This window comes from Solanum dulcamara, chromosome 8 (genome assembly GCF_947179165.1).
Source record: "Solanum dulcamara chromosome 8, daSolDulc1.2, whole genome shotgun sequence".
NCBI classification, from domain to species: domain Eukaryota; kingdom Viridiplantae; phylum Streptophyta; class Magnoliopsida; order Solanales; family Solanaceae; genus Solanum; species Solanum dulcamara.
In genome coordinates this window covers 53,962,481-53,988,995 of record NC_077244.1, presented here as the reverse complement: position 1 = coordinate 53,988,995, position 26,515 = coordinate 53,962,481, and the positions used below count along the sequence as shown (strand labels likewise).

The 26,515-nt window shown below is 32.8% G+C and overlaps 1 protein-coding gene across 1 annotated transcript; it reads right to left on the bottom strand.

The window, feature by feature from the left end:
- Nucleotides 1-24,432: 24,432 nt before the first annotated feature.
- On the bottom strand, nucleotides 24,433-26,176 carry LOC129900698 (protein DETOXIFICATION 49-like). The gene has a single exon (XM_055975712.1). The coding sequence runs from the start codon at nucleotides 26,073-26,075 to the stop codon at nucleotides 24,516-24,518; it is 1,560 nt and encodes a 519-aa protein (XP_055831687.1). The 5' UTR covers nucleotides 26,076-26,176; the 3' UTR covers nucleotides 24,433-24,515.
- Nucleotides 26,177-26,515: the final 339 nt, after the last annotated feature.

Sequence of the window (26,515 nt, the reverse complement as noted above, 5' to 3'; positions counted from 1 at the left end):
AGATATCACTCATACAACGAATTTGGTCAGCCAGTTCATGTAGGCTCCTAAAAGTAAGCACTTCTAAGTCGTTAAAAGAATCCTCAGATATGTAAAAGGCATAACTCAGTTAACACTTAGACTGATTGGACACTCACCTTTAAGATTGTATGGATACTTTGATGTAGATTAGTGAGGTTGTGCTGCAACAAGAAGATAAACTATAGGGTATTCAATACTTAGGTGTCTAATTGCATCTCCTAGACCTCTAAGAAATAATAGACAGTTAGAAGATCAAGTGTTGAAGTTGAGTAGAGGGCATTGGCTTACTGCAGCAGAGATTACATGGATAACTTATATATATTCATAGAATTATTTTTTTTGTGTGTGTTGGGGGTTTGGAAAGACCCCAAACTTTCTATTTATAGAAATTATTTGTACAAAAGAGGGGGGCATAGAAACCGTACCTCTTGATCACTTACAAAAGTATGGTGGAGGAGGAATCTAACGGGCAAAAATACAATGTATAGAATTTTTAACCTCCTCCGAGAAAAAACATTTAACTTACAAAAAATTCGATTTTGCATAACGGATCCTCATAGAAGGTAATTGCCATTTATCCATAATATAAGGGCCCTTCACATTTTTCGGCACCGTTGAAATTGTGTAGATGATCGCAATTGGCAAATCCTCTTTTGGCTTGAAATCCGGCATCCACTTTTGAAACCACATTTGTATTCCTTCAATTTCTATCATTCTTTTGAACCTCACCAAATCAAAGTCTTCATCATTGGTAAAATCCAAAAAAACATTGTAATTGTCATAAACTCCGATTTGCACAGAACCTTTTAGTGCAATTTTTTCTTTAAATTGTGACCTAATTTTATCAATTTGTGGTCTAGATTTAGAAATCTTCCCACAAGTGTGCGTTTGTATTCCTCCGCCATTATTCCATAGTAATCTTTGGCTTTGAAGATCACTGCGGGTATACCATTATGTGTCGATCTTCTTGCTTTCATAGATTGTTTTTCTTGGCGAGTCTAATTCGCAACAGAGTTCTGTGCCATGACAAGTTTGTTGACGTATGAGACTTTTTCTGAAATTGGCTTTTGTAACTGGGTTGTATCCGCCAGCGGCTTTGGTATTTCACCCTTACACACTTCATGAGTGCCTCTCGGCGCCTCCATAGAGGAGGCGCGTAGAGTTCAGTCTCTTAAACGGTAATATAACGGTCTGAATTTGAGGAGAGAGAAAAGAGCATTAAAAGTATAGAGTTTTTTCTTTTTATGAATGTTCTTAGAATTATTGGTGTATCACCATCCACAACTCCAATACTATTTTGTGAATATCTCAGTGCACTAAACATGACTGTGAATCTTGTGCTGCATACCATAAGTCCATAACAAAGCATGTTGAAGTGAATTATCAATTTTGTCAGGAAAAAGGTGGCTAGAAATTAGATTATTACTCATTTTGTTCGATCTCAGGATCAACTACCTGACATTCACACTAGGACACTAACCAAATAGTAGTTCACAGGATTCCGAAGTAATCTAGGCGTGGATGATCGGCCTCTCATTAGCTTGAGGGAAAGTGTTAGATCGAGACTTTGAGCTAACATAGGACTTAGTCAGCTAGTTAGCATAGGACTCAGTCAGTCAGCTAGATAGTTAGCAAAGTGTAGGACTCTGTGGGACTCTGTGTTTGAGTATGAATGTATTACATATTGGGTAAAGAGTAGTAGTCAAATAGGACTCACATGATCACAAGATAATCAACTCTCTATAACACTATTGCCTATATATAAAGGGCATTGTTCTATTGATTCAAATACCACGAAATATACTAAATATTCTAGCTTCTCTGTCTCCTTCCTATGTTGTGTATTTCTACAACACATACCTGGACACATAAAATGTTCCAATGGCTTCCCTAAACTTGAAATCCACATATATTGCTATAGTATGTATGTGTAGTTGTACCTAGAGTCCACTGACAATACTTTGTTTAAACATACATAACTTCTTGCAAAGAACTCATATTGATGAACATTTTTATTTATTGAAAATTAGATTTATAGATCTGATAGGCAGTTCATCACATAGAACTTTATATACTAGAAGGTATTCTTGCTTGAAGTTGAACCTCACACGAATTTATTCAAAAATTTAATCTACTCAGAAGCTTTCAACTCGACTTTATGCTAGAATTTTCTTTTGACCTTAATTCACATCCAACACCTCTTCCTACTTAAACCTTGACTTTGCTCTTGGAAACAACCATCTTCTCTAGGTTAGGGTCTAATTACATATGTCAAACATACGTCAAACGATTCAAACCTCAGCCTAAATGTACGAGGTTACAAAATTACTTGGATTTAAAAGTGGGATATTAGATATAACAAAGTTTAGTGTGATCTTGTGAGTTGTTTAAATTTCTAGCTAGAGTAAGATCAAGAGAATAATACTTGAAAAATATTGTTATTGGTTGAGAGATAATTGCGGTAAGTAAGAAAGTCACGATATGTAGAGAATAGTTCAGCAAGATCATAGTGAATTACAAATTGAGAATTCACTCTTCACAATCCTAGGTTATTATAAGGATGTTAAGTGGGTCAGGCCGGGTCAGACTAGCCCATCTTTTTATTGGATCACCGGGGTACCGGGCCGTGCTGGGTCAGACCGGACCCTTACTGGGCCGGGCCGAGCCGGCTCAACAGTGAAAAATTTATGAAAACCCGATCCATGACCCATTAAGGGTATAGGGTCTGGGCTTAATGGGCTGGGCTAGGTCTGATTGGGCCCGTTTGGGCTTGATTAATTTTTTTGTAGCGTTTATGTATTCGAAAAGTTGAGTCAATCACGAATATAGTGTATCGTTATCTATTTAATTTAAAAATAATTATAACAATTTATATGCTCATAATATACTATCTATGATAGTGATATACTTAATTATATATTATATATATATACTTACAATCTCTATCTAATATACTAATATTATACTATATATTATAGTGATATAATTAATTATATAATATATATATACTTAAAGGTATACCAAATATACTCACAATGTACTAGCTATTAGTATGTATATACTTACATTATACTATATATACATATAATGTATATCTAATATACTCACAATATACTATCTATTATAATGATATACTTACATTATATATACTTACAATGTATATCTAATATAATCACAATATGTTATCTATTATAATAATATACTTATCTTATATATTATATATACTTACAACGTATATTCAATATACTCACAATATACTATCTATTATAGTGATATACTTACATTATATATACTTACAATGTACATCTAATATACTCAGAATATACTATCTATTATAGTGATATACTTACATTATATATACTTACAATGTATATCTAATATAATCACAATATACTATCTATTATAATAATATACTTATCTTATATATTATATATACCTACAATGTATATCTAATATACTCACAATATACTATCTATTATAATAATATGCTCACTATATATTCATAATATATTATCTATTAATATGTATATTCTTACATTATACTATATATACCTACAATGTACATTTAATATACTCACAATATACTATCTATTATAGTTATATACTTACATTATATATACCTACAATGTATATCTAATATACTCACAATATACTATCTATTAGTATATATATACTTACATTATATTATATATATGTACAATGTACATCTAATATACTCACAATATACTATCTATTATAGTAATATACTTACATTATATATACTTACAATGTATATTTAATATACCCACAATATACAATCTATTACTTACATTGTATATTATATATACTTACAATGTATATCTAATATAATCACAATATACTATCTATTACTTACATTATATATTATATATACTTATAATGTATAATAAATATATACTCATAATATACTATTTATTATAATAATATTTTTTTCAAGTATTGAAATCTTGTAGTGACTACAAATATAATTTTTCTTGAATGATTATGTAATGTAAAAATAATTATTTAATTGAATTATACAAAATTTGTAGGAAACAAAATTAAGAAATACAAAGACTTTGACTTTATTAATATATTGATAAAATTCAAAACATACAAGTTACAAACTTACAATTAGTTGTATATAATAAAATATAACTTCTACATATTTTGATTCATTTTCTCCAATTCATTTGTATTAACATTAATAGGAATTGACTCATAATTTTCAAAATCAATAAATTCGTAATTTGGACTAGCTTGTGCCGATGAATCTCCAATTGACATTATTTCTTCAAGTTCTTTGTCTTCCTCCATGTCTTCTTCCCTTCCTTTATTCCTACGCCCTAATCTAATCCAATCTCTGAGGCAAACTAAAACATTCATGGCATTGCTCCTCAAAGAGTGTTGATTGTCTCCAATCTGCTGCCTTCCTTGACTAAATGTGCTCTTTGATGCAATAGTTGACATTGAAATATTTAGTACATCCCTAGTCATGATTGATAATACTGAAAATTATTTTTGATTTTTCTTCCATCATTCCAGTGTAATGACACAATTTTCATCATAGGTCTCTGCAATCTGTCTCAAATAATAATTAAGCCCATTCTGATTTATGCTCCGTTGAGATATAAGTTGTATTCTATCCCAAATAAATAAATTAGAAAAACCATGTGCAGACATACCACGTGTCTGCCTTTTAGAAGATGATGACTCATCAGAAGGACGAGATAGAGGAACATTATGTCTAGAGATAGCATTATCAAGTAAATCGATATAATAATTATATAATGTTTGAATATAATCATTTGTATCACTCGTCGCCTTAAACATACTAGGATTTTCATCTTTTCCAATTTCTATAGAAGTATATATAAGGCGAACACATTCAAGCATAGTATTAAATTTCATATATGGATTTAACATAGCACCAATTAAATAATTAGGAGGACTAGGAAAAAATATTTTTTAAATTTTTCTATCATTGCAGCGACAGCTTCTTTATAATCATCTTTCTTTTTATATTCCATAAGCAATATAGAAATTTCAGCTAAATAAGCTAAAATATTAGAAACAGTAGGATAATAAGCACCGAAAAATTCAAGAGTAGCCAAATAAATTTTTTCTAAAAACAAAACAACACCATCAATTTTAGTCCAATCAGATTCTTCCAACATGACTTCGGGAAATTTATATACATATTGATTAAAAGTAATAGTTATAGGGGTTTTATAAATATTACAAGTCTTTAAAAAATCATAAGTCGAATTTCACCTAGTCTCAATTTCTTGGGGCATTAATCTAAGTCTAAGATTATTTTCCTCGCATTTTGTTTTAAATTTTTTAAGTCAAACTTTTCTATTATTTTCTTGAATAAAATCAACTGCATGCCTAATTTTTTCAATTGTTGGCTCCAAAAAATAAAGTCAATCTTTTACAATTAAATTATATATATGACAAGCACATCTAACATGAAAAATATCATTTAAAGGGGGGGGGGAACTCAGTTTTCAAAGAATTAATAGTAGCGGTATTGTTAGATGCATTATCAAAAAAAATATATAAAACTTTATGTTCAAGACCATAATATTTTGCAACTATTGATATCGAATCAGAAATAAATTGTGCATTATGCCTTCGGTCTTCATCATATTGAAATGTTAAAATACGTTTTTGCATAATAAAATCACTATCTATCAAATGACAAGTAACAGTTAAATAATCATTTTTATTTATAGCACGCCCAAGATCAGAAGAAAGTGAAACTCTACATGGAAGATTTGTTAATAACCAACGTAAATCATATGCATATTGTCCATGAAGTCTAAAAATATTTGATCTACAAGCACTTCTAGGGATACCGTTAAACATGAGATTATAAATTGATTGTATATAATGAATAAAAGCATCAGAAGAAGCAAATGAAATAGGTAAACAACCCACAACTATCCTTTTCTCTATCTCTTCATGTCCCTCATTTTATTATACGTCTCTGTTAATTTTCTGGTATTTGGGATTATTCTACCTTGCACTGGCCCAGTAGCATCCCCTATTCATTCTTTCCAACCAAGATGCTCATTGTCTAGATGTCTAGTCAATTGATCCGTTCCACCTCTATTACCTCCGATTTTATGCTCGAATTTTTTTGACACTCTTTATATGAAACTTTAGTTGTTCCGGCTATGCGTTCAAAATAATGTCATACTAAACTAATTTTTTTCTTTCTTTTATAGGTTGTGGAGGAAGATTAACAGTTCTAAATTGAGCATTACCTAAATCTACATCAGAACTAGTTGGTGTAACATACACATCATCATTATCATCTTGTTCTATTTCTACTTCAAATTCATTTGGTTCTTCTATACCGTATGTTTCTTGATATTCATTTTCATTCATATCATGTGCACCTATACCTATTTCTCCAAATTCACTAGGTGGTACTTCAGGCATACGAAAATAATTTCTACTTGTACTACCTCTATCGGAAGCACTTTTTTTCTTACTACCACTACTTTCATCGGTACTCAAATTTTTAACACTTTAAATCTATCCATTATGCAAATTAAACTAATAAAAATTATAAACACAAAAATTAAATATTTAAATATACTAGAATTAATTTACTAAATAAAAGCAAGAGAAGAAACGATTATACCAAATTGCGAGAATCAAACAAAGAATCGTAAAATTGATGAAATGTTGAACACTTGAAAGTTGAAAACTTCCACTTGATGTTGTTAATTGCAAAAAATAATAAAAGATTGATATCACTTTAAGAAAGAGTTGAGAAATTGAGAGAGAATTAGATGATTGTTGTTGAGAAAAAATGATTAAATGTTGTAGGTATTTATAGAATTTTTTTTAGATTAATTAAATTTTTTTTTAAAAAAAAAATAGGCATCAATTCAGATTTGGCCATTGGGCCAACGGCTACATAGTTGTGGGGCCCAACAGCTCTTTTTGAAATCTGGCCCAAATCTGCAATTTTTGGAAAAAAAAAATTTCTGAACCGAGCCGGTGGATTGGTGGCCCGGTACCGGTCCCCTTACCAGGCCGGTCTTACCGATCCGCGGCCAAAAATAGACCGGATCGATCCAAATTTTTTTCTTATGTTGGGCCGGTTTCCGATCCGGTCTCCCTCGTGCCGGACACTTAATGGGCCGGATTTAGGGGGCGGTTAGGGGGTCAACCGGCCAATTTGACATTTAGGTTATTACTCTTATCTCTTAGTTTATAATTTTGTTACTTTATTTTAATCTTTATAATTCAAAAATTGTTCGAACTTATTTTCTTAGTGATAGCTAGACCTTAGTTTTTTATGGGATCGACTCTGATTTAAAATCCGAACGCACAATCTCTTATCCTTTTTAATTAGGAGGAATTTCGGACGTGATCATAGCAATATATTCATCTTTATCAATTAACAAAGAATGTCCCAGAAGAAAAGCCAGGGGGAACTTCAATGTAACATGTATACATGAGTTGCATAGCCTTTCATCGTCATATATGGTTTGAAGGTGAAACACGAGAGATTTTTCTTTCTTTCATAAAACACGAGAAATATAAAGCTGCAAATTAAAAGTCAACTATTTCTGAACTAATAATTAAACAATTAATCAGCATATCCAATATGTTGGCTATACTCCAGCTAAGAAGTGAAAGAATACAATTGGCCTTATTGCGTTACAACTTGAATAATACTATTCTTTTATATTTAAAGAATTCATAATTGAAGTCAAAACCTGATTTCTAAACCGCAGAGAAGTAATCATTTCTCTTCATAATCCTATTGAATCGAATAGAAATCTTGCAAATTGCGATTTCTTTGATATTTGGCAAATGGGTTTAAAGGATTGAAACTAGACATGACATAAACCTGACTTTTCATGAATATGGAATCTCATTCACTAGATTTTTGTGCGTTGAATATAAAGTTGTTCTTTCATTTGAATATGAAAGACCCCCATTTTTTGGCGGATATCACCATGTGACTTAATCCTAGATCACTCCTTAAGAAATAAAAGTACCTCATCTATTATAAGACTGAATGGAGCCATCATCATTAAACAACATATAAGGTACTAAATTTTAGGCATCACCAAACACAATTATTACGTAAATTCATCATGATAATTGATGTTAAACAAAATGCTAGCTGACTCCTTTGACTTTATAAAAGAGACAAAAGAAAAAGGGGCAAGATCAAATAAACTGTGGAGTAAAAGGACACTTAGCTAATTTGTGACCTCTTCTTTCCTTAATTAATACTGCTATTTAAATTGTGTCTTTTCGTTTAAACCAAAAAATGAAACTAGAACATACCTATGTCTAGGACATGCACTGTGCCCTTAGCACAATCAACAAGTTGTCTTTCTGAACCACTTGCGTTGTGTTAAGTTGATATATTTCAAATAGGGCTGCCCCTTTAGATTGATCATTTCACAATTTATAATGTACATATTCTCAAATTAATCATGGATGTTCTGCATTAGCATTGCAAATATCTTGTGCAACTTATTAAGTGAAGAAACTCAAGTAAATAACCTCCCAGATAAGTCTCTTTCTTACATTCTATTTTTTTGTATCTTCGATTTAATTTTCAAATAACTTTACATTTTTAGTTAGACTAGAGAGAGTAATAATATAATTTTGTCAATATATTTAGGTGATGTATGTGCTGATCATCTTTTATATATCTATAGATGACAAAATTGGCGCCGCGTACATCAATCATCATTTATGTTTTTTTTCTTCTCCCTCCTTAATGAAATGAAATATGGTGAAAAGCAATGACCATGACACCTTTTACACTTTTAGTAATTTAAGAGGTGTAATGGCACTGCTTCACAAATTAAGGAAATTTTAATGTGTTTGTAAACAATTATATTCTTTTAAAACACTATGTATAGTGTTGTAGGTTATATATAAACCTCAATATCAATAGTACTGTTACAACTCATCTGAGTTACGATGAGAAATGATGGGACTCCTTATGTTCAAATCCCAACCCAATCTTGTACTAATACTAATAACATACAGAATTACATATACATGTATGTAATGGTGAAAGCTATCAGTACTCGAGTTCTGAGTATAAAATCGTCTTTACTAGAAAGTGTTTTATCTGAAAAATAAAACTTTTCAAAGCAAATCCAAATTAATCCGATCCTTAAAGCGGATATCAAATATTAGATGTGGAGAGATAAGAAGTACACCGTTCCTAATATCAATATGAGTAGGGGGAAAAAGCCTTACCCATTTGGATTAACTTTAAAAAATAGATTTTTAAAAAGTCAACTTTAGTAATTTTTAAGTTAAAAAAATGAAAAGTGGAGTACTTACTTTTAACTTTTTCAAGGTCATTGTTAAAATATCCAAACACTCTTGAGGGCTAAAAACTACTTAAAAATTGATTTGACCTACTTTAAGTTAATCCAAACACACCTCTAATCACCATAGTCCCAACTTAAGCCCACTTACAAGTCAAATTTTTACTATAATTATTTGTCTAATTTTGTGTACTTAAGTGATAAGAAGGAAGGGGCGTCACAAAGATTGTACTATTTGATTGCCCCGGCGCTAAAGCCTACTGGTACAAGGAAAATGTTTTTCATGGAAAATATTTTTTTTGAAAAATAATTGAATTTCTAATTTATTTTTTTATATTTGATTGCCCTGGCGCTAAAGCCTACTGGTACAAGGAAAATGTTTTTCATGGAAAATATTTTTTTTGAAAAATAATTGAATTTCTAACTTATTTTTTCATATTTGATTGCCCCGGCGCTAAAGCCTACTGGTACAAGGAAAATGTTTTTCATGAAAAATATTTTTTTTGAAAAATAATTGAATTTCTAACTTATTTTTTCATATTTGATTGGTGAGTAGAAAATATTTTTTAGTGTTTGATTGGTAAATGAAAAATATCTTTTAAAAAATATTTTTATTTTTTACTAGAAAGTAGAAAATACTTTTTTAAAAAAACTTCTAACCCAAAAACTGATCCCAATAATTAATCTAGGACCCAACTTCAACACCAAAACTAGGATACGACCCCGACGGCTGCTCTGAAATCTGACCTGAGATCTAACCTAGCATCTAACCCCGACTTTCAATTCAAAACCCGATATTTGAATTGAGATCCAACCCCGATCTCGACACTTGAATGTAAACACAATCTCAATGACTGATCTGAAAATCCAATCCCAACATTTGACTTGGAACCTGACCCCTGATCCGAAAATATTTAAAGTCTTTAAAGTTTGAAATATTTTTCAAAATAAAAGTTTTGTTTTTGGGGAGGGTAGGGGTGGTGTAAATAATGAAATTTTTTAAAATTTGCGATAATTTTCAAAAACAAAGTTTTAAATTATTTTTTTGAGGGGGTAGGGAGGTTCGGATAGGGATGGAGTAAAAAAATAAAATTTTTAAAGTTTAAAATATTTTTTAAAATCAAACTTTTAATTATTTTTTTTGGGTGGGGCTAGTAGGGAGTTGGGTAGGAGTGATGTAAACAAACATTTGAAATTTGAAATATTTCGAAAAACAAGCTTTTAATTTTTTTTGTGTGGGGAAGGGGGTAGGGGTGGTCAGGAGTTGGGTAGGGTAAAACGAAATTGAATATTTTGAATTTTTAGTTAGAGTAGGGCGCGGGCCAGGGGGTAAAAAAATTCTTAAAAAAGAAATTTTTATAAATTTTATTTTTTTTTGGAATGGAGTAGGGTGAAAAAAAAAATTGTAATTTGAAGTTGGATGAGAGTTCTTAAAAAACATTTTCCTTAATTTTTGAAAGAAAATTATGTTCCTTAAATTTGAAAAATATAAATTAATTTGACAATTTTTTTTCAAAACATTTAAATAAATGAGAAAATAGAAAAACAACTTACCAAACACACAACGTATGTTAGAGTTTGAATACATGTTAGGGATATCATAATATCATAATTAATGTAATCCTAATAAGGTATTAGGTTTGAGTAAAATAATGCACACAAAATTTTTTCCTACTTTAAAAAGCAAAGAGATTATTTTCGCTCGATTCTGAGTCAAATATTATAAATAAAAACATAGCATTTAAACAAAGAAGTGGTAAAGATCAAATCCATTATCCACCGAAAAAATTATGTTACTCGTTTTTTCCAAAATTGTAACGACTTGTCTACTTTCAAAACAAAAACTTATGCACATGATCGTCACAAGCCTCTATCAACATGTCAGTAGCAACAATAACCTAACAAATAAAATATTTGATTATGTCACGTACGCCGGCCACTTTCTGTTGTCGGTTAATATTAGCTATTTTTATTTTGAAATAATTAGAGTCCAAATATGTATTTTTTAAATTAAAAAAAAAGTTGGGGTAAGAAAGGAGAAATTGGAAGGGAATTATAAGATGAAAAATCGAATCTTCATCAATAAGGTGAAAGTTCAGGTGGCCAACTAAATGTGATATTAAGATTTCCCGTCTAAATATCTTTAGGTAATCTAGTTCACAAAATAACAGGTAAATGTATAGAGTTTCTATATATTTAAGTATAAATATATATATATATAATATATGCGATTATTGTACAAATATTATGTATTTGGACTAACATGGATAATTAAGCTTGGCCAAATAAAAGAAGCCCTATTATTTAATTTTCTAATCCAATTTGGATGAGTATAGTAAAGATTCTGATTCATGATATATTCTTTGTCAACGTTGTCCCATAGGTAGATGAAAACTCATATTCAGGTGCGATCGATATATTAGAATCTCATTAAACAATGGAGATTTAGGACACTCTCTTTAATTTAAAGCTAAGCAAACGGTCGCAAAAACCTTGAAGAGCCAAGGGACGTATACACACATGATTAAATGATTAATTAGATTTGGTAATAAGTTAAAATCATAACATATATATCAAGCCTGATATGGAACGTGCAGTCATGAGATAATAATTTCTTTTATTTTCTAATTTCTAACTTTGATTTGCTATTATTTCACTTTCAGAGTTGTCAAAATTCGAAGTCATCGTCACTTATATTAATAAAAAATTAAAAACTTCACTTCGACATGACGGCTTCGTGAAGCCGCATAATGATTCTCTTGTTGATTCAGCACTTGTTATATTGTTATTAGCTTAGTTCTAAATTTTCTAATAATAAAATTTATTCGAAGATTACGTAAAACAACATGTTGGGAATTATTGAGCATCGAGATTAATAAGTTATTGACTAACAATATATATATATATATATATATATATATATATACATTTGATGAGCTACATATATACATATGATTTGCTAAAAAGACTTACATTAAATTTGTTATGATTCGAAATTTTAGGGATAATAATGACACCTATCTTAATCTTCAATATAAGTAAGTCAATTTTTCGCCAAACTGAAAAAAATAATAATATAAACGCAAAAATAATCAAATAGTAAAATAAATAATTTTAAAATGCCCCAATTCTTATAAATAGAAGCAAGTACGCAAAAACAACATCATCCCCAAAACTTAGTGCTACGAGTACAACAATTTACCATAGTGAAATACAAGGTCAAATCCATTAGGTTGTCTAAGATATAACAAAAGACAGAAAGTAAGGATTGGCGGAAGCTGGGTCAAGTTTCTGTTGAGTTAATTCTATCTTCTATTATTGAGTTAATTCTACCTTTTGTTGATTGAAGCGTAATGTAAAGGATACAAAGTCAATTATATGAACTTACATATCCGTTTCAAAATAAAAAAAGAGGTTTCACATAAATGTGATGTAATAGTTCTTTAATGTCATTTACATTCACAATACGTTTCTCAATATTAACTTTCATTTTTGCAATTCCTATACAAGCAGTGCCTTTTGTGAACATTAAACATCACCAAAAAAAACATTTTTTTTTCATTTCTTTTTCTTAGAATATTTTTGGGCAATTGGTTTTGGGCAACCTCCAAACCTTTCGTGAGGAGTGCAGGTGTTTGAAAGTACAATAAAAGCTCACTAAATTAATATTCGATAAACTAATAATCTCTCTAAGATAATATTCTCCTCCGGCCCCAACGTGGATCAATGGAAAAAATCACTCATTTCAATAAAATAATACGACAATATATTTTCAGAAAATTCCTATATAAATATATGGTCTCATTAATATTATAAATTAATTATTCTTTAAAAGTACAAATATATCTAAGATAATTTAGTGAAATATGATTCTATTGTATTCTGTTTTTGTTAAAATTTAAATCTAGGCGAAACTCATCTCTGACTTTTCTTATTGCATGCATCCAAACATTCCGGTGTTACCAACTGCAAATCTTTTTGAGTGCATGTAGAAAGATTTCTTTTGTACTCATATAATGCTTTACATATTTGATCTTTCATTGTTGATTTTGTGACACATTTTAAATGAGAAGTCATTTTTGGATCTGGTTTAAAGAAATTTTCTATATTGCTTATTAGTTTATTCTCTCACCATCATACATTGAATGTTTTTAGTAAAGATACAATGAATAATATTTGATTATTAAGAAACAATGAACATTATATGTATAATGGGTTTAATTTTACAATGAATCATTGAATTTTTGAATTTATTTTACAATGAATTATTTTCACAAAAAAATATATTACAATGAATCATACATATACATTGTACTTTATGTATAATGAATTTATTTTTTATATGAATTCAATAAATATGTATTAACGCACTATGATTTCTTGTACTCTGATTTATGCTATTTATGATATTTATGGTATTTATGTTATTATCTAATAATATATACTGTTCTTTGTGTGCTTTGATTATACTATTGTTTGGTCCGTTTTTGTCATCTACTTATTTACTCTAATATTCTTGTCTGACCTTTTTCTATGCTTATATTGAGCCGAGGGTCTTTCGGAAACAGCCGTCCTACATTGATAGGAGTCAGGTCTGCGTACACTTTACCCTCCCCAGACCCCACGATGTGGGATTTCACTGAGTCGTTGTTGTTATGAATTCAATAAATATGATACATAATTTATTAAGATACAATGATTTTGATGTATTCACTGTACTTTATGTATAATAAATTTATTTTTTATGTGAATTCAATAAATATAATACAGAAATTAGTAAGTTATATAATCAAATTAACCTTCATTAATGAATCTCAAAACACTCTTAAATAAATTAATATTAAATTATCGATTAAATAATACCTCTACAAAATAATAATATTTCATGATCCCACCTATATTAATTTAGTAAAGTTTTACTGTAACTGTGAAACCTTGGGGAATGACCGGCTACAACGATTTGCACTGGAGTTGGGCCAAAATCGCTTTCAAGGCATTGACTTGCCACGATACAGTGTCTGTAATAAGTTATTTACTACTTTCTAATTTTAGTCCAATATTAATATTGTAGTATATTTTTCAACAATTTGAAAGTGATTTCCTTGCATACAATATTGATAAATGACTATTTCATACAATAAAACTTTTTCGGACATGTCAAAGCTTGAGCCTTTGGACGAAATAATTTTAAACATTGGTCACAAAAAACTCCTGATTTTCTTTGAACAGTTGAGTTGATCGTGTTTTATTTAATAAACCTCCTGTGGATGGTTCTAACACTATCATTGATTCTAGAAATGTTGTGGTTGTTAATGATGTGTAATGACTTGTTTCTGTCGTTATTGATAAGCCAATGGGGTGGGAATTTGGGCCAGAAAACTTCTAAGTAGTAACTTAGAAATTTAGAGCCTAGGCTAGACTTGAATGAAATTTGAGTCAGGTGAGGTATGGGTAATTCAATAATGGATGGGGGAGTTAATTATCATTTTGATGATTTGAGTTGATAGCCAAGACATTAAGGAGCCCGTACGGCTTTACAGAATCGAATTCCGGCGACTAGAATTTATGTAATTGATCCTAGCGTGAAAGGTTGATTTTGAAAATTTATGATTTGAGGGTGTGTTGTGAAATGGAAATTTGAGAGTCGAGTTATGAGTTTCTATTTCTTTGCAATTAGCCACGACGGGATTATTCCCGTTATGGCAAAGCTGCCAAGGTAGGACAGTCGCGAATTTAAATGGAAAAAAGTCTCAAAATCATTTTTATTTCTCCCACTTCGTTCTTGAGAGACCAGATGTGACCTAGGGCTTTTTCCCTTCAGATTTCCACCAATTCTCGTGCTAAAGGTAAGCTAATCATTCCTCTAACTTGTAAATTGATTAAAATCTAAGGGAATCCTCTTAGGGGAAGGTTTTGGCTTGAAATTAGTTGTGGAAAAAGTCCTAATTAGGGAAGATGATCTTGAAAGTAGCCAAGGGTTAGAATTTTGATATAATACGGGTATTTTAGGTAATTTTTTGTTGATTCCTTGTCATTCTTGTTATTTTTAGATCAAGAACAAGATAAGAGACTTTGGAAAGGGAAAACTCCAGCTCTTTAGAGTTCCAAAGGCTTGATTTCGAGGTAGGTGATGGATATTTTCTGTGTGTGTTACATGTTCTTGTTACTGCAGTTGATAGTATTTTCTACATGTATGAGACTAGGAAAAATGTAATGAATCTAATGAAATGACTGGATACTTGATATTTTTGTAAACTGTGAACTATTCATTGTGATTGTGATTGTTGGATCGGGTACCACACTGATACATATCAGATCGGATGTCACGCCAACACATAATGGATTGGGTACCACATCGGTACAAACTAAGAGTTTGGATATGGGTTCAATGAGAGAACCACTATTGACTGTTGTATTAAGAACTGACACTGCGTAACTGTATATTGCTTATAAATGATAACTAGTAATGTATGACTATATATGCTTGTTTTTACTATGTTGTGGTTACTTGTATATATTTCACTTACTGGACTGGTCGAGTGATATTACCAGTACACCGTTGATTATGTGTACTGAAACTGCACTTGCTCTTTTCTTGTTGAGTACAAGGCATCTTCAGGTGGTTGCTGACAAACCTCTGCTAGGAGAACAATGATTGTTTGAATTCAAGGGTGAGCCAACTCTTTCAGGCTATTGAGAATTCTCTAAGGATCTTAGTCCAATCTTTTAGGACGTAGATCTTTCAGACGTTATTTCATATTATTATTTTTGGGGTTGCATCCCCCACTCTTAGACTTGTTATGTATTAGTTTTGGTACAATAACTTTCAGCTCCTAGGGGGATTTATTTTAGCATGTTTGACTATTTATGATTGTTTGTTAATTTCTAAGTTTATGGGAACTCAGCCTAAAACTTATATAAAATGTATGTTTTCACACCTTTTAAATGTCGATTTTGTGTTAGGATGCTAGTTGGGATATAGTTTTTGGTTCTTCTATCGGAGGGTTAGTATGAGTGCCACTCACGCCCCTATTTGGATTGTGACAAAGTTTGTATCATAGCCCTAGGTTTGTTGATCTCGTTGTACCAAAATGAGTCAAGTAGAGTCTTGCGGAATGGTACAGAGACGTATATACTTTTCTTTGAGAGGCTATAAGACTTTAGGAATTTTCTCTATCTTTTTCTTCATTTGTGCTACAACTTAATTCCAATTGGTATTTGATGATCCAAATTAGCATCTAACCTATTTTACTCTCTTTTCCGCAGATGATTAACATACGATACAACAATATCCAAACTGTATCTCCCATCAATGAGTAGGAGGAAGAGCCAGCAGTTAAAGGTCATGGCCAATGCAAGGGTAGAAGAAGAGGATGTGGTAGAGGCGGGGAAAGGGAAGCACCCACCAGGGGTGAAGCTCAAGCTGAAAATGTCTCATAAGAAGAGGCCTTCCCCCTCCCCAGGATGAAATGGGAGAGAATGTAGAGGTAGAGGTTGAGGAAAATATTAGGCAGAAGGAGCATGCAGAGGCTGAGACTATAGGACTTCCACCGCCATGGACCCAGTTAAAGCTCAACAGTTTATGACTTTCTTAAATGGGTTGGTCGGCACTTGAGCCATTCCCATAGTGCCCGTAACACAAGCTCCAAATGCTCATTCCGTTGCTGCTGTAGTCCTTCAGATAGATGGAGCATTGGACACTGATACCTTCTTTCATCCACTTCTGGGCCCCGTGATGACTTGCATTAAGTATAAAATGCTGATCAAGTTTTTGAAGTTGAAGGCTTCAATATTTTAGGGTTATGAGAGAGAGGATGACTATGAGTTCATTCTGAAATGCTATGAGTGGCTTCACAAGTTGGGCATAATACATCAGTATGAACTTGAGTTAGTGACATTCTAGCTTCAGGGTGAAGCTAAGCAGTGGTGGAAAGCCTTTGTGGAATGTCGATCCAGTTTTTCCTCCACTCACTTGGATTCAATTCCATGCCCTGTTTTTTAAGAAGTATGTGCCCAGGACTCTGAGAAATCGCAAGAAGGATGAGTTAATAGCTCTCGAGCTGGGTGGCATGACTATAGCGACTTATGAAGCTAAGTTCCATGCCTTTTTTAGATATGTTACACAGTTAGTGACAACAGAGGAGGAGAGGATCTAGTTGTTCATCAAGGGATGGAACTCCAAGTTACAGGTATTGTTTGTTCACATAACCTCTGCAGGTAGAAACTTTAATGAAGTGACAAACTTTGTGAAGAAAGTAGAAGGAGATCGATGGGATGGGCAGGCCAAGGCTTTGGCTAGGAAGCCCAAAAATATAGGTAATTTCAATGGTTCTTACTTGAGAGGTTCAGGTAGGCCGGTATTTACAGCCCGACCAATTCATTCAGCCATGCTTGCTTCTATGTGTGGGTAATAAGAGACTCCACAGTAGGATCCTAGTAAGTATGGTCAAGGAGCTTCTTTTACATCCAGGAGCAGGTTGTCCCTTGATCGCAATTGTTATAATTGAGGGGAACCAGGGCACATGAGGAGAAATTATCCCCACATCCACATGACTGATCCCATACAGCAACAGACTAGAGCAGTGGTATCGACAGGCAGAGATAGTAATGGTAGAGGACGTCAACAAAGTGAGATATGAGGAAATTAGAGAGGCCGTGGAAATGGTAATGTAGGTAGAGAATCAATGCAGCCAGGGCATAGTTTTATGCTTTTCTGGGCAGGACAAAAGCTGATGCATCTGATGCAATGATCACATATACTATTTTTGTCTGTGATCGGATGGCTATTGTCTTTTTTGATTAGGGTTCTACTTACTCATATGTGTCAATATAGTTTTCTTAGGTTTTGTTGCAATTTTTGATATGCTTGATGCCTCCATCCATATTTTTATCCAATTGGAGAGTCTATTGTAGTCACCCATGTCTATCGTGCTTGTTCTATTTTGTTTATGGATTTTCATACTTGGGCTAATTTGGTGATATTAGATATGACTGATTTTGATGTGATCTTAGAAATGACTTGGTTGTTCCCTTATTATGTTGAGCTTAACTGTAATGCTAAGACTGTGACTCTAGAGATACCGAGTAGGAAAAGGTTTGAGTGAAAAGGGGTGTACAAACTTAAGCTAACTAAGATCGTCTCTTTCATCTGGACTAAAAAACTGGTGGGGCAAGGTTGTTTGGCATACTTGGCTCATATTCAGGATGTCAAAGTTGAATCCTCATCTATTGAATCTATTCATGTAGTGTCTGAGTTTAAGGAAGTGTTTTCTACTAATTTTCTTGGCATGCCTCCGGATAGAGATATAAATTTTTGTATTGACTTGGATACGAGAACTTGTCCACTATCTATCCCTTATTATCACATGGCTTTGGCAAAATTAAGGAAGCTTAAGTCTTAATTCTTATATTTCCTTGATAAAGGTTTCATTCGTCCTAGTGTTTCCTCGTGGGGTACTCCAATCTTGTTTGTTAAGAAGAGGATGGTAGTATGAGAGTGTGCATAGACTATCGACAACTCAATAGGGTCACCATCTAGAATAAGTATCTGTTGCCTCGTATGGATGATCTCTTTGACCAGTTGTAGGGTACATTAATATTTTCTGAAATTGATCTAAGGCCTGATTATCATCATTTAAAGATTAGGCTTGAGAATGTACAAAAAATGACATTTAGAACTCGGTATGGACACCATGAATTCTTAGTAATGTCGTTTGGGTTGACCAATGCACCTGCATCCTTCATGAGCTTGATGAATGGGGTGTTAAAACCGTTCTTGGATTCTTTTGTAATTATGTTCATAAACGACTTAGTCTATTCAATGAGTAAGGAAGAACATGCAGAGCATCTTCATATTGTTCTGGATGTCTTAGGGAAAGATAAATTATATGCAAAACTTTCAAACCATGAATTCTGATTGTCTTTTGTGGCCTTTTTGGGGCATGTGGTTTCAAAGGAAGGGGTAATGGTGGATCCCAAAATGATTAAGGCAGTTAATAACTGGGTTCGACCTAGTTCTATTACTGAAGTTAGAAGTTTTGTGGGACTTTCTAGTTATTATAGGTGGTTCATGAAAAACTTTGCTTCAATTGCCACACACTGGACTATGTTGACTCAAAAGCAAGTACCGTTTGAGTGGGCTAACAAATGTGAAGAGAAATTTTAAAGCTCAATACTTTTTTAATCACGATATCTATTCTAACATTACTAGTTGAAGGTAAGGATTTCATTATTTATTATGACGTTTCATATTCGGGCTTGAGTGTTGTGTTAATGCAGGATAAAAATGTCATAGCTTTTGTCTCATGGCAGTTAAAAGTTCATGAAAGAAACTACCTGATTCATGATTTGGAATTAATAGCGGTAGTATTTTCCCTCAAAATTTGGCAATATTACCTCTATGGTGTCGAGTGCGAAGTGTTTACTGATCATTACAGTGTACTACATGTGTTCACTCAGAAAGACTTGATTTTGAGACAACAATGTGGATGGAGTTACTTAAAGATTATGATCTCACCATTTAGTATCATCCAGGTAAGGCTAATGTGGTAGCAGATACATTAAGCCATAAACCAGATAGTATGGACAGTCTAGCTTGTTTGGGTGTTTCTACAAGATCCTTGGCTAGAGAGATTCATACTTTGGAGACTAAGTTCATGAAGCTAGATATCTAGATAAAGGTGGGGTGCTGGCCAGTATTGAGGTTAGACCCACTTTTGTGGAAGAGATCAAGGACAAAAAATTTGAAGATGAGAGTTTAAATAAGCTTAGAAGGAAGATAGTGTCCGACAAAGCACATGATACAACTCTTGATGCAGGTGGGGTACTCAATTTTAGGGGAAGGATTTATGTTCTCCGAGTGGGTGATTTGGTTCAGAAGGTGTTGACAGAGTCTCATGGTTCACAGTACTCTATCCATCCGGGTTTAACCAAGATATATCAAGATTTGAAGAAGACCTACTAGTGGCCTGGCATGAAGAAAGATATAGCCGAATTTGTGGCTAAGTGTCAAAACTTTCAGCAAGTGAAGTATGAGCATCAAAGGCCTGCATATTTACTTCAAAGGATGCCCATTCCTAAATGGAAGTGGGAGCGGATAGCTATGGATTTCGTGGTGTGTCTTCCTAAGACTTTGGAGAAGCTTGACTCCATTTGGGTTGTAGTTGGCAAACTGACGAAGTCAGCCTACTTTATTCTAGTTAGAGTAGATTATAATGCTCAGCAGTTGGCAAGGATCTATGTGAAGAAGATAGTGAGGCTGCACGGGGTGTCTCTTTTTATTATCTCAGACTATGGTACGCAGTTTACATCAAAGTTCTAGGAAAAATAGCATGCGGAGTTGCGCATTCAACTCACTTTCAGCACAACCTTTTATTCACAGACTGAAGGGTAGTCGAAAAAAATAATCCAAATATTGGAAGACATGTTGAGGGCATGCGTAATTGACTTTGGAGGACATTGTGATAAATTCATACCTTTGCATGAGTTCTTGGTTTGAGGCTGGAGATGTAAAGCCTTTGGGAGTTGATTTGGTAAGGGATGCTCAGGATAAGATAAAGAATATCCAGGCCAAGCTCCTAACAGCCCAGAGTCGATAGAACGAGTATGCAGATCGCAAAGTGAGGGATATGATATTTCAGGTAGGTAAATAGTTTCTCCTGAAGATGTCACCCATAAGAGGTACGATAAGATTTGGCAATAAGGGAAAGCTTGTTCCTCGCTATATTAGCTCGTTCAAGATTCTTGATTGTGTAGGGCTAGTGGCTTATAGGTTGGCTCTACCACCTAGTTTATCTGAAGTCCATTCAGTGTTCCATGTATCTATATTGAAGAAGTACCATGGGGATGGAGATTATATCATCAAGCAAGACTCAGTCCTATTAGACAAAGATATTTAGTATGAGGAAGAACCAATTACAACATGATGTCCGGAGGCTGAGGACCAAGGAGATTAACTCGGTAAAGTTTCAATGGAAGCATCATCAGGTTGAGTAAGCAAATAGGAAAATCAAGAAGGACATCCAAGACAAGTATCCAGTTGTTTGATGATTCAGGTACTACTCTCTCTCTCTCTCGCCTTTTTCTACCTCCTTTCTATCAATACAAATATAAATTATAACAATCAATTATACTAATATAAATGTTAACAGACTTTTATACAAATAGAAATGATTACAATCAATTATACAAATACAAGTGATAAGTGTTAACTATACAGATCTTCTTCAGTGATACAAAATACAAATACACATGTATACGTTGATACAACATTGATACAAATGATAACAAATAATTATACAAAAAAAATATTGAACTTGATACACCATTGATACAATTGCGTTCGCTTATACAATTTATTCTTTGATACAAATTTTATTCAGACACAAATTGTAGTTGTTAATACTATTGCATGCATTAATACATATACATACTAATTACATATATACAATTATCCAACAGATATACAAATGCAATCATTGATACATATACATACTAGTAACATATATACAGTTATCCAGCAAATATACAAATATAATTCGCCTCTCTCCTTTCTTTTTCCTCTCTCTCTTTCGCTCACCTTTCTCCTCTGTCTCCTCCCTCTCCTAATCTCGCTCGCTTCTCTCCTCCCTCTAACATATAGCTATGAATTGTAATTAAGCAAACTATAATTATTATGCCTCATTATATTTCGAGTCTTTGCTATTCTACGTTTCTCATTAATTTTATCTACTCATATCAAATGCAAAGACATTTCAAACTATAGTAGAATATAGCTCAAAGCTAGGACGTGATAGGATATCCAGCAAGAGAATCGTATTTGTATGGACATCTTAGTCAAATTACAAATGGCCATCATAGTCAAATCACAAATGGCCATTAAGATAAACTAATTGAATAACGTAGGATAACCTTAATGTCCGGGTTTTTATGTATTATTTGTGATCCTGAAATCTGAATATCCCCCTTTTTTTTCTCTTGATTCTTTGGAACCTTAAAGGGATCTTACCTTTTGGGATATGCTTAAGGCTAAATATCTCTCGGAATAATGTATTATCTATAGTCTTAATGTACTTAAAAATTGATTAATTTTGAATCTTGATTTTTTTTTATAAATAACTCTAGTTCTTAGAAGAGATCTAATAAGATACCTATCTCATTCAGTTATTTGTTAGAAAATTAAAATAGTTCTAACGTAATGGATAATGTGCATCAATGAAAGCTTGTCTTCCCAAATTATTTTAGACAAGGAGGCAATTAATAAACTGATGAAGTAGCAAGATTATCATTCATCATTTTTTTGATGCCATGTGTCGTACACCTTTGGGGGTATCGAGGGGAGGTGTTTATCTTTTTAAGTCTTTCATATCAAGGTCGAAGGAGCAAATTAATAACATCGTCCTTTGTCGGATATTTTTAATTGCTATAACGAAATATTATTATAAAAAATAATTGTCACAGAAAAATCTAATTCAGCTAATATTAGTAGGAAACCTAGCTAAGGGTCTATAGAAAAGTTTGGTTCTGGTCAATATCTTGTGCAGTCCTTTTAGACTTATTACTTTGTTACTACTTTTTGCTTCTTTTAAGAAGCACTAAACTACTAGAAAAGAAAACGGAGGATCATCCCCTTTCTCTTTTACTTGGTCTAGCGGAGAGGGGAAAGCGTGACTCTACAATGGATAGTTTTGTAATTCAAATTTGGAAGATACTATGATCATAATGTTAAAATACGATAGGTGCACAAAAAAATTTTAAGCATTCCATCCAAAACCTTAATACAACGAACATGCATAGTGATTTGGGATAATATAAATTTTATTAAAATTGAACCGGGTGTACAAAGTTATCAACACAATAGAAAATTACAGTAATTCAATTGGCTGATTGCTTAAATTTTCATTTTCTTGATTAGAGTTCAATTTTCACTTTATAATTTCCATTCCAATTTATTTATTTTTTAAAAAAAATTTATTAACGCGTTTGGAAGATCGAAGCAAGAAATCATTCTCGAAGTGAGGGAAAATATTTGCAATATTTGCTAGCTAGTTGCTGATGAAACTTGTTGCAATATTTGGCAATTGGAGCGACCACTCACCTAATGCATCTCCCATGTGTCCCTTACTCTCTTGCTCCTTCCTTTCCTTACACAATTCCGCATCATCCATTCCTTCAACTTTAATTTAAGTGCTCTTATCAAATTAAATTTAAAAAAGAAAAGGAATAAATTGTCTTGTACGTTATTAATATTATGATTTACTAATATTCCAGGATCTAGTGGCCAAGGAATATACACATCACTGGCCAAGGAATTTAAGTAGCGATCTGCTCTTATTAATATTATGATTTTACAAATATATCTAATATCATTGAGACTTGTAATTTATAGGTTTAACATTTTGTATAAAATGGTTCAATTTTCACTATCCTTTTTCCATCTCAGTCCAATGTGTATTAAAAATAAGTTTGAAAAACACGTTGGTAATACTTGTAGTGCCTGGCATGATGTTATTTTGACCACGTAGAAGAAACTTTCATGTTTGCAGAATTGCGAGTCCATGCAGAATACACATCGGGCTGGATAACGAAGCGACGCTTGCTTGTCGTTTTCTTTCTTTTTAACTAGAGTAGTAAATATATGACAAGTTAAAGTTATTCTTGTAAAGAATTTTTTATACAATCATGAAAATAAAACGAATTATCTAGAGTAGAACAGGTAAACATGATTTGCTAAAGTAAAATAGTTATGCTAACGGTGTATATATATAACTTCAGTTCATATAAAAAGATTACTTATATTAATTACTCTCTCATTTTCAAGTTGTTTTTTGGAGTCTGTTTGATAAAATTTATCTTTTTTTTTTAATTTGACAATTCTTTAATTTGAATATACCACATGACATATTTAATAATATCATAAAATCAAATCATATTTTAATGCATTAGATATATACATATGTAATTTAACATCAAAAAATTCAAAAGTAATTATCTTATTTACTTTCATAAATTTCAAGAGAAGTAAAATGGTTGGCTTCAGGTTTCTGCCTTAGCCTAACACCCTCAGCTCATCCAAAGCTTGATCCCTCCTGACCCCACTATAACTATACATCTAAAATAAGCACAAAATTATCTTAACATAAATTATATAGAAGAGTAAAAACTAGTCTATTAACAGAAAGAATTATCCTTGTTTTCTGGTACGAGTTGTTTATATTCCTGAATATCTTCATTGTCATCAAAACCATTGAGAACAGTTCCTGTGAGATCTTTAGCTCTCTGTGCTTCAACATCCCAATCTGTTCGAAGCAAAACGAGCAGCATAGTCACCATACAGGACGCCTGCGCAGCCAATAATCCCAGCCATAGACCTTCAAAATCAAATCCTGCATAAAAACTCAGCCAAACAGCCACAGGCATTCCCACAAGATAGAAACAAGCCAAATTAATATTCGCACCGACTTTCGGCCTTGCAGTTCCTCTCAACACCCCGCACCCCGTCGTTTGCGGGCAGTTCCCAATTTCACAAAGCCCAATTATCGGCAAAACTAGAGATGTCAACGCGAGAATCTCTTGGTCTTGTGTGAACATTTTCGCCCAAATTTTCCTTACTGTAACCCCAAAAAACAGAGCTGAAAAGCCCAATATGAAGCTGCCAGCAAGGCCCACAATTGCTGCAATTTTGGCTTTGTTTGGTTGTCTAGCACCTAACTCATTGCCCACTCTAGTTGATACACTGAAACTAAGAGAAGATGGGAATATATAAATCAATGAAGTGGTTTGAATTAAAATTCCCATTGAAGCAACTGTAGCTCTTGGATTTAGTAAAATTCCACAAAGCAAAATCATGATTTCGTACCACCACCATTCTAAGCAAACCGAAATACAGCTAGGAATTGCCAAATTCAGGAGTTTTTTCCATCCTCTGAAACACTCTGTTGACAAATTCTCCCAAGTCTTTTTGTGCACACCACTGATGACAATATAGGCAATTAAAGAGATTACGAGGTTGAAATTAGTCCAAACGGCACTAAGAGCAATTCCTTTCACACCTAAATTAAGTTTCGTAACAAGAAGGAAATTTATAGGTACGTGGAGCGACATTGCTAGGATGGCGCAAAATGTGAGTGGCAATGTTATGGATTGAGTCCTAAGATAAATACGCAAAGGATGTAGTAACGATTGCGCGAATAAATCAGGAATTGAGTATAAAAGGTAAGATTGTGCCTCCGTTGCAATATCTTCATCTTGGCCACAGTAGAGTAGAATGTTTTTCATGTTGACCCAAAGTAGAGCGATGGGAATTGAAGTTAAAATAAGTAAAAGTATAGTTCTTTGTAAGGTAAGTCCAAGAAGGTTGTATTTTTTGGCACCAAAAGCTTGGCCACAAATTGGTTCCATTCCCATGGCTAAGCCAGATAGGATTGAATATCCAGTTATGTTAGCGAAGCCGACAGCTAGGGAGCCGCCAGCTAGAGCTAAGCCGCCAAGCCGGCCAAGAAAAAGCATGGAAATTAAGGAACGAGAGTAAAGGAGGAGGCCAGTGAGTATCATGGGGAAAGCAATATTGGCTATGGATTTTGATTCATTAAAGACAAGGGAGAGATGGGTACTATTATTATGCAATTTGTTTGTTGTGCTTTTGGGGATCAAAAGGGGGAACATGTTGGTGGCCTCTTTGGAATTGCATTTGCTAGAGAGTACTGGTGAACTTGTCTGCTTATTGCACATTCTTTATTAGTTGTTGCTTTTTGGGAGTTGGATATAAATATATTTAGTAACAAGTCCCAACGGGCAAGAGAAATAGTATTATTAGATGAGAGAGAGAAAGAGACTTGTTTAGATGGGTGATTTTAAGTGCAGGAATGAATGGGGTTTATATAGGGACGCTTTTTTTTTTTGTTGTTGTTTGGATGTTGGGTAGCCTCACCACTAAGCGACCATTTGAAAATTGATTTTGTCAACTATATGATTTTGTGTTGAATTACTGCCTCAGTTGCATTTGCAATATATGTGATGCACTTTAACCAAATTGGGCACACAGTTCACAAAAAAAAATGTGTTTTATTTTTTAAAAAAATTATGATCTTTAAACAAGGTATAAATATTTGTATAGTTATAAATTGTATTAAAATTAAAATAAAAATTTTAAAATTGAATTATTTTTAAAT

What these genes read in the sequence shown, in the direction of transcription:
- LOC129900698 (XM_055975712.1), bottom strand. Translation starts at nt 26,075, where the DNA reads ATGTGCAATAAGCAGACAAGTTCACCAGTACTCTCTAGCAAATGCAAT.